At 41.3% G+C, this 8,976-nt stretch overlaps 1 protein-coding gene across 2 annotated transcripts; it reads right to left on the bottom strand.

Annotated features, from left to right (window-relative positions):
* Positions 1–5,763: 5,763 nt before the first annotated feature.
* Positions 5,764–8,512, bottom strand: LOC121561811 (high mobility group protein B1). Of its 2 annotated transcripts, none has more exons than XM_041874267.2 (5): positions 8,413–8,512; positions 7,368–7,530; positions 7,040–7,185; positions 6,758–6,932; positions 5,764–6,350 (listed from the first exon to the last, which is right to left on the bottom strand). In XM_041874267.2, the coding sequence occupies exons 2-5, from the start codon at positions 7,512–7,514 to the stop codon at positions 6,234–6,236; spliced, it is 585 nt and encodes a 194-aa protein (XP_041730201.1). In that variant the 5' UTR covers positions 7,515–7,530; positions 8,413–8,512; the 3' UTR covers positions 5,764–6,233. The 2 variants fall into 2 exon arrangements, with proteins under 2 accessions (XP_041730201.1, XP_041730194.1); XM_041874260.1 differs by lacking the exon at positions 8,413–8,512 and adding an exon at positions 8,317–8,406.
* Between the last annotated feature and the right edge of the window lie 464 nt (positions 8,513–8,976).

Here is an 8,976-nt window from a genome sequence, read left to right as displayed (position 1 = left end):
AAGTTCTCACCCAAACTGATCCAGGATCAGATCAGAGTCTGACAAACTCACTGAAGGAACAAATTGACAAGTTCAAACTGACGTTTGGAAAAGAAAGTCTGTCTGTAGATGACCTAGATGAAGCAGAAAAGGTCATCATTCGATTTGAGCAACGACAGCACTTTAAACAAGAAATTGCACTAGTTGTAAAAGGAAAACAATGTGCCAAGAGAAGCGGCTCAATCTGTAAGCTTGATCCAATAGTTGACAATGGCATTCTGAGAGTAGGAGGAAGGTTAAGCAAAGCTGCTATGCCTACGGAACTAAAGAATCCTATGATCCTGCCCAAAGACTCCTACATCTCCAGACTGATCTTACTCCACATCCATGAGCAGGTTGGCCACTCTGGGAGAGGTCACATGCTTTCTAGACTTCGCCAGCGATATTGGATACCCTGTGCCAACTCCTTAGCAAGGAAGATCCTTAAGAGCTGTGTCTTCTGCAGGCGGATGCAAGCTAGAGCTGGGGAACAGAAGATGGCTGACCTTCCACAAGATCGGGTAGCACCTGATTTGCCGCCTTTCACCCATGTGGGCATAGATTACTTTGGCCCCATAGAGGTGAAGCGAGGCCGCGTTCATGTGAAGCGGTATGGTGTGATCTTTACTTGCCTTGTGAGTCGAGCTGTCCATCTAGAAGTTGCTAGTTATCTGGATACTGATTCCTGCATCAATGCCCTGCGCAGGTTCATCTGTCGAAGGGGCCCAGTAACAAGTATCAGAACAGACAATGGCACCAACTTTGTTGGAACACACAGAGAGCTAGGAGAAGCTCTGAAAGAGCTGGATCACAACAAGATTCAAAATAAATTACTGAAGGAAGGAGTGACATGGTCATTCAACCCTCCCTCTGGAGCCCACCATGGGGGGTATGGGAGAGGTTGATCCGACTGGTGAAAAAGATCCTCTATTCAGTCCTTAAAGAGCAAGTACTGGATGATGAGGCTTTGCAGACAGCCTTGTGTGAAGTTGAGGCGATTATGAACGACAGACCAATCACTACTGTAACAAATGACCCTAACGATCTAGAACCCCTGACTCCGAACCATCTGCTTCATCTGAAAGCAAAGCCAGTCCTGCCACCAGGACTATTCCAGAGAAGTGACCTATACTCACGAAGGAGATGGAAGCAAGTACAATATATCACTGACCTCTTCTGGAAGAGATGGATCAGGGAGTATCTTCCACTTATGCAGGGCGCCAACCCAGACAGGAAGATCACGTCAGTAACTCAACCCACTCAAGTGACGCACCCCTCCCAGGGACGGCATGAAAGAGCACCAGCAAGCCAGTGACTCAGCCCCTGCAACAGGGTTAGAGGCAGAGAACCCCAGTGGAGAGGGGAACCGGCCCGGCAGAGACAGCAAGGGCTGTTCGTTGCTCCAGCCTTTCCGTTCACCTTCACACTCCTGGGCCAGACTACACTCAATCATATGACCTACTGAAGAGATAAGTCTTCAGTAAAGACTTAAAGGTTGAGACCGAGTCTGCGTCTCTCACATGGGTAGGCAGACTGTTCCATAAAAATGGAGATCTATAGGAGAAAGCCCTGCCTCCCGCTGTTTGCTTAGAAATTCTAGGGACAATTAGGAGGCCTGCGTCTTGTGACCGTAGCGTACGTATTGGTATGTACGGCAGGACCAACTCGGAAAGATAGGTAGGAGCAAGCCCATGTAACGCTTTATAGGTTAACAGTAAAACCTTGAAATCAGCCCTTGCCTTAACAGGAAGCCAGTGTAGGGAAGCTAGCACTGGAGTAATATGATCAAATTTCTTGGTTCTAGTCAGGATTCTAGCAGCCGTATTTAGCACTAACTGAAGTTTATTTAGTGCTTTATCCGGGTAGCCGGAAAATAGAGCATTGCAGTAGTCTAATCTAGAAGTAACAAATGCATGGATTAATTTTTCTGCATCATTTTTGGACAGAAAATTTCTGATTTTTGCAATGTTACGTAGATGGAAAAAAGCTGTCCTTGAAACAGTCTTGATATGTTCGTCAAAAGAGAGATCAGGGTCAAGAGTAACGCCTAGGTCCTTCACAGTTTTATTTGAGACGACTTTACAACCATCAAGATGAATTGTCAGATTTAACAGAAGATCTCTTTGTTTCTTGGGACCTAGAACAAGCATCTCTGTTTTGTCCGAGTTTAAAAGTAAAAAGTTTTCAGCCATCCACTTCCTTATGTCTGAAACACAGGCTTCTAGCGAGGGCAATTTTGGGGGCTTCACCATGCTTCATTGAAATGTACAGCTGTGTGTCATCCGCATAGCAGTGAAAGTTAACATTATGTTTTCGAATAACATCCCCAAGAGGTAAAATATATAGTGAAAACAATAGTGGTCCTAAAACGGAACCTTGGGGAACACCGAAATGTACAGTTGATTTGTCGGAGGACAGACCATTCACAGAGACAAACTGATATCTTTCCGACAGGTAGGATCTAAACCAGGCCAGAACTTGTCCGTGTAGACCAATTTGGGTTTCCAGTCTCTCCAAAAGAATGTGGTGATCGATGGTGTCAAAGGCAGCACTAAGGTCTAGTAGCACGAGGACAGATGCAGAGCCTCGGTCTGACGCCATTAAAAGGTCATTTACCACCTTCACAAGTGCAGTCTCAGTGCTATGATGGGGTCTAAAACCAGACTGAAGCATTTCGTATACATTGTTTGTCTTCAGAAAGGCAGTGAGTTGCTGCGCAACAGCTTTTTCTAAAATTTTTGAGAGGAATGGAAGATTCGATATAGGCCGATAGTTTTTTATATTTTATATTACCTCATCTCTAGTAGTTCTGATCTTCTGATTGGTCCTGATGAGTTGGTCGAGGTCACCTCCAGGCTAGTGTCACTGTTGCATTGGCTCTGAGTCGGGTTCTCTGTCTTCAGATGTTCAGCCTAAGAGAAGGGGGTTTTTGTGTGTGTGTGTGCTTAACAATGATGATGTGTGTGTGTGTGTGTGTCGTGTGTGTGTGTGTGTGTGTGTGTGTGTGTGTGTGTGTGTGTGTGTGTGTGTGTGTGTGTGTGTGTGTGTGTGTATGTGTGTGTATGTTTAACAATGATGATGTGTGTGTGTGTGTGTGTGTGTGTGTATGTGAGTGTGTGTGTGGGGGTGTGTGTCCTCAGCGCAAGAACTCGTGAGTTGGGAGAACTGAGAGACCTATGGCGTGGGTGTTGTCCATAGCCACCTGCTGATAAGGCCGACAAGATAGAAGTCCTTGTGCATTGTATTAAATACAAAGGCCCAACACAAGATGGGTCATGCACAAGATTTTAGTCAGACCAAGCTATAACATTATATATTTACTACGACACAGGCAAGGAAAACAGGCACAACAGGATCTGATAGTAACAAACGGCTAGAACCGTAGACTGACTGAGCAGAGATTACGATCTGGCAGTGTGGAAGTGGCAGGACTGAGTATTTGTAGAGGTCTTGTTTATGGAACAGGTTGCAGGAGCAGATGTGACACCGAAGCAGGTTTGATTAGGGATAGAACGAGGTTCCTTCTGAACAAATTAACTCTGTGTACATTTTGGATTGTATTTCAATAATCATTTTGTTTTCGGTCTACTGATACAGCAGATGCAGGGAGGCATATCTATCCCAGGTTCTGGAGTGTGTATAGCTCCACATATTTAATCAGGTCTTGTGGTTGAACATAGATTCAATTTGAATTATTTTGTGACTTGCATTTGTCAAGAGACACTGTTATTTCTTATTACTTTCAGCTCATAGTGAAGCAATTGGCCTCAACATTTGCTGGAGATGTTAATTTCCTTCTCATTTTTCTTTCTCCATTTCTTCTTTGGGCGGCCAACCTTCCTTTCCATGGCACCACCTGCTGGATTTACATAGTACTGACATACACTTGTATTCTACTGCCATTATTGTGCAACTCGATCACACAAATAGAACCTGCTATATGATTAATACTATATATTTATTAGAGCATTCTTATAATTAGATTCAATAATCTCAGATGATAACCTTGATTTTAAACGGTCATATGAAATCTACACTGCCTTCAGAGTATTCACACCCCTTGACTTTTTCCACATTTTGTCGTGTTTAGCCTACATTTTAAACTTATTAAATTAAGATGTCAAAGTTACATTATGTTTTTACAAATTTATAAAAAATGAAAAGCTGATGTCTTGAGTCAATAAGTATTCAACCCCTTTGTTTTGGCAAGCCTAAATAAGTTCAGGAGTAGAAATGTACTTATCAAATCACATAATAAGTTGCATGGACTCACTCTGTGTGCAATAATAGTGTTTAACATGATTTTTGAATGACTACCTCATCTCTGTATCCCACACATACAATTATCTGTGAAGTTCCTCAGTTGAGCAGTGAATTTCAAACACAGATTCAACCACAAAGACCAGGGATGTTTTCCAATGCCTCACAAAGGCTTCCTTATGTACAGACTTCCTTCTTTTCACCCTGTCATTTAGATTAGTATTGTTGAGTAACTACAATGTTGTTGATCCATCCTCAGTTTTCTCCTATCACAGCCGTTAAACTCTGTAACTGTTTTATTGGTAGATGGGGAGATAAAAAAAAACAAGACATTGAATATCCCTTTGAGCATGGTGCAGTTATTAATTACACCTTGTATGGTGTATCAATACACCCGGTCACTACAAATATACAGGCGTACTTCCTAACTCAGTTGCTGGAGAGGAAAGAAACCGCTCAGGGATTTCACCATGAGGCCAATGGTGACTTTAAAACAGTTACAGAGTTTAATGGCTGTGATAGGAGAAAACTGAGGATGGATCAACAACATTGTAGTTACTCCACAATACTAACCTAAATGACAGAGTGAAAAGAAGAAAGCCTGTACATACTACAAATATTCCAAAACATGGATCCTGTTTGCAATAAGGCACTTAAGTAAAACTGCTAAAAATGTGGCAAAGAAATTAACTTTGTCTTATGTCCTGAATACAAAGCGTTGTTTGGGGGCAAATCCAACACAACACATCACTGAGTACCACTCTTCATATTTTCAAGCACGATGGTGGCTGCATCATGTAATGGGTATGCTTGTCATTGGCAAGGACAAGGGAGTGTTTTAGGATAAAAATAAACGGAATAGAGCTAAGCACAGGCAAAATCCTAGAGGAAAACCTGGTTCAGTCTGCTTTCCACCAGACACTGGGAGACAAATTCACCTTTCAGCAGGACAATAACCTAAAACACAAGGCCAAATATACACTGGAGTTGCTTACCAAGACAACATTGAATGTTAGTTGACTTAAATCAGCTTGAAAATCTATAGCAAGACTTGAAAATGTCTGTCAGGCAATGGTCAACAACCAACTTCACAGAGCTTGAAGAATTTTTTAAAGAATAATGTGCAAAGCTCTTAGATACTTAAGTAGTAATCACTGCCTCTGATGATTCTAACATGTATTGACTCAGCGGTGTGAATACTTATGAGATATTTCAGTATTTCATTTTCAATTAATTTGCTAACATTTCTAATAACATGTTTTCACTTTGTCATTATGGGGTATTGTTTGTAGATGGGTGAGATTTTGTATTTATTTAATCCATTTTGAATCCAGGCTTTAACAACAAAATGTAGAATAAGTCAAGGGGTATGAATACTTTCTGAAGGCACTGTATGTACTGTGCACTGTATGTACTGTGTAAACATTTATCGAAGACAACCAAATGTCTTAATTCATGGTAAATCTTCCAAATAAACAAAAACAATTTATTAAAAAAAGACCTTTATTGAAGACATTCCTGAATGTCAGCCGCATTTAAGAGTGGTATTCAAAGAACAATAAAAATACCTTGTGACAAACATATGAAAAAATATCCTTTAAAACAAATACAGGAAAAAAACAAATACACTAGCTACCAACCCAGAAATCTGATTTGAGAGTTGCACATCTAAAGATAACTTATTACTTCCATATTGATTTATAATCCTCCAAAGCAGTTACAGGCAAGTGCAGGAATAAAGGCTACTACAACAAAAAAATATAAAAACATAAAATTCAACACATGTAGTGTTAACTTAAACCAGTTAGGGAGCATTACACCATCCATCTTAAAAACATTAAAATATACACACCCTAACGTGTTCTCGTTGCGTCTGGGTCTGTTCAGAGATGTAAAGTGTGTACAATAGGGTTACATAGCATTAAACAAGAATGTAGGCTCCAACAGCAGGGAGGCTACTCGTCATCATCCTCATCGTCGTCATCCTCCTCATCCTCCTCTTCGTCGTCATCATCAGCAGCTGCGGAGGAGGCCGTATCCACTCTACCATTGGTGCGGTATGAGGCGATATCCTGTGGAACACAACAGAATGATTTATAGAGCCAGACCGATGTATCTGTCAACATACCGTTTTACAGGGGGAAGTTCATTTTTTTCACACTGAATTCTCAAATTGCCATCCAAAAGAGCAATTGTCCAAGAAATATGCTTCAAAATATTTATTTCTTACATTGTGACAATAATGACATCATGAGAATAGCCGCATGAGATTCCCTTTTTTCATCCTATTTATTGAATATCGGTGGAATTGTCTGCACCCATCTTTATTCAAATAAAATGTAATTGCATCGTGATCAGGAAATCAGAAGTTTGTATATCAACTTCAATGACGATTGAATAGAGGATAATCTCAGAAAAGCAGGAATTCCTGTCATCCGGCAAACCCCATCTCTGTAGGTTGTATCAAAGCCCTGCTCACCTTGTCGTATTTCTCCTTCAGCGTGGCTGCCTTCTTCTCGTATGGCTTCTTCTCCTCAGCTGCAGAGCTGTTCCACATCACTCCCAGCTTCTTAGCAGTGTCTCCGATGGACAGACCTGGGTGCTCACTCTTTATCTTGGCCCGGAAGTCAGCACAGAAGACGAAGAATGCAGACCTGAGAAACAAAAACAAACAATGTAAATTCACAGGGAAGTTTAATTCACCTCTGTAATGGCTATCCAGTCTATCTGACATGCAAACTCAGTAAATTATGGTACATACGGCGGTCTCTTGGGGGCATTAGGATCCTTGAACCTCTTCTTTTTCTGGCCATTGGGTGGGATGTAGTTCTTCATTTCTCTCTCGTAGCGGACCTTGTCTTGCTTCGCCATGTCTTCAAACTTGCCTTTCTCTTTAGGAGACATGGGCTGGATATAGAGGTATAAATTATTACACATCTACATGGCCACTGCTAGACTGTCCACAAGGTCACTCACGTGTAACAAAACATAGTAACAAAACATACTATGGTGGAAGTAAATCCATAATCATTGTACATATGTACCACAAACATGTCACTTCACAATCATTCACTGGTGTGTAATGCTACCTTCCATCGCTCTGAGCATTTCTTGGAGAACTCAGAGAAGTTCACGCTGGCTTCGGGGTGTTTCTTCTTGTGCTCAGCCCTGCAGGTCTGCACGAAGTAAGCATATGATGACATCTTGCCTCTCGGTTTCCTAGGATCTTTCCCCATGGTGACTAGTGTAGGTCTAGTAGGAGAGGGTGTACAAACAGTTTTAAAAACATAAGGACAAACCCTGCGCTTTGACCACATTAAATGAATGGGGGCTGGGGAGGTACACATTTGTCTCGACCTTTCTTGAAAAGTAACATTTGTAAAAGCTAAGAATGGTAACTAGATGCATGACCACTGTAGCTAGTAATGGCAGTTCGCTAGCTTCGAATCCAGCCCCCCTCAACAGCATAGAATTACTAGCTAGCCATCATGGATCCATCCCATTGTTGTGTCGTAGGTAACTAGCCTTGCAGTGTGCTAACCGTTATAGCTAGCTAACTAACGTGTTAGTGTTGCAAAAAACAAAATGAAGACCGAAAATCTGACTCGTATCAAATGGGACAAAACAACAATAACTACGTTACAGCAAAGAAAATCGAGATCTCTGTTAACGTTATTAGCGAATGTCAGCGCAGGTGGACAAGCTTGCTTGTTAGCCACGGCTAGCCAGCTAGCTAGAGCAAAAATAACTCACGTTAGATAGCTAACTAGATGTAATAAAATATAGCTAGTTAGCTATGTATTGCTTCCACGAGTTTTTAAAACCAACTAACGTTATTGAAGCTGTTTTAGGTGGTGCCTGAAAAAATGTGCTGGTTAACGTTAGCGGTTGTTTGCTGTCTTTGTTAGCCCCCATCTACATAGCTAGTTAGCAAGCTATTGAAAACTCAGCAAAATACAATAATTATTTCATTGCCATGTTCCTATTTCCAATAATTCGCTATATATTTTAGCTAATATTTTTGGTGTAAATACATACCCTCAATTAGCTAGCCAGCTAACGTTATGCCTCAACAAACAACAATGGGACGATGATTAATATTCTGCCAGCAGCACAAACAATAACGTCACTTACGTATGGTAATGATGAATCCTTCAAAAAATAAAAGCCCGCATTTTAAAACATTGAAATGTGGATCTTCTTCTTTGGTGGGGTTTTAGTCAAGTGGCCAGGGTTCCGGTCTAGAAGCACGGTTTCGACTGCTCCTACAGTTTTGCTTCGGTACTGCAGTTCAACTGATGCCCGGCCCAGAAATACAATTTCCATACAAGGCCACATAGAAGTTAGATTAGAAAATTCCTAATAAAACACTTTAGTCATCACCTTTGTGTGCAAAACTTCCATTGAATTATTAAAGTAATTGTTGCTGAGGATGATTTTTTGTCCCATCACTCACAGCCGAAGATATTAATATTTTATATTCATCCAATGTCTGCCATGTTTTTGGATGACGTGATGACGTCGTAGGACTCGTCGCTGCTCGTACTGAGTGCTAGTGTGCATGTGATGTTGGCCCGTATAAACTGGATGCAAATGCTGGTCCGTATAAACCGGATATAGACGGTCCATGATCAGCATATGCAAATGTGAGTAGATTTCCTTGAAAACAACAGGCGGTCATCTTGGACGCAGTCTCCA

Source organism: Coregonus clupeaformis, chromosome 5 (assembly GCF_020615455.1).
Source record: "Coregonus clupeaformis isolate EN_2021a chromosome 5, ASM2061545v1, whole genome shotgun sequence".
In the NCBI taxonomy this organism is placed as follows: Eukaryota; Metazoa; Chordata; class Actinopteri; order Salmoniformes; family Salmonidae; genus Coregonus; species Coregonus clupeaformis.
The sequence above is the reverse complement of the archived record's forward strand: the minus strand, read 5'-3'. Positions and strand labels throughout refer to the sequence as shown.

Bases quoted from the DNA above. Each gene is read 5' to 3' on its own strand.
- LOC121561811 (XM_041874267.2), bottom strand. From the start codon at position 7,514: ATGGGGAAAGATCCTAGGAAACCGAGAGGCAAGATGTCATCATATGCT. The intron at 7,186-7,367 runs GTAGCATTACAC...CTCTATATCCAG, and splicing joins AATGCTCAGAGCGATGGAAG to CCCATGTCTCCTAAAGAGAA. The intron at 6,351-6,757 runs GTGAGCAGGGCT...TGTGTTCCACAG, and splicing joins TGAAGGAGAAATACGACAAG to GATATCGCCTCATACCGCAC.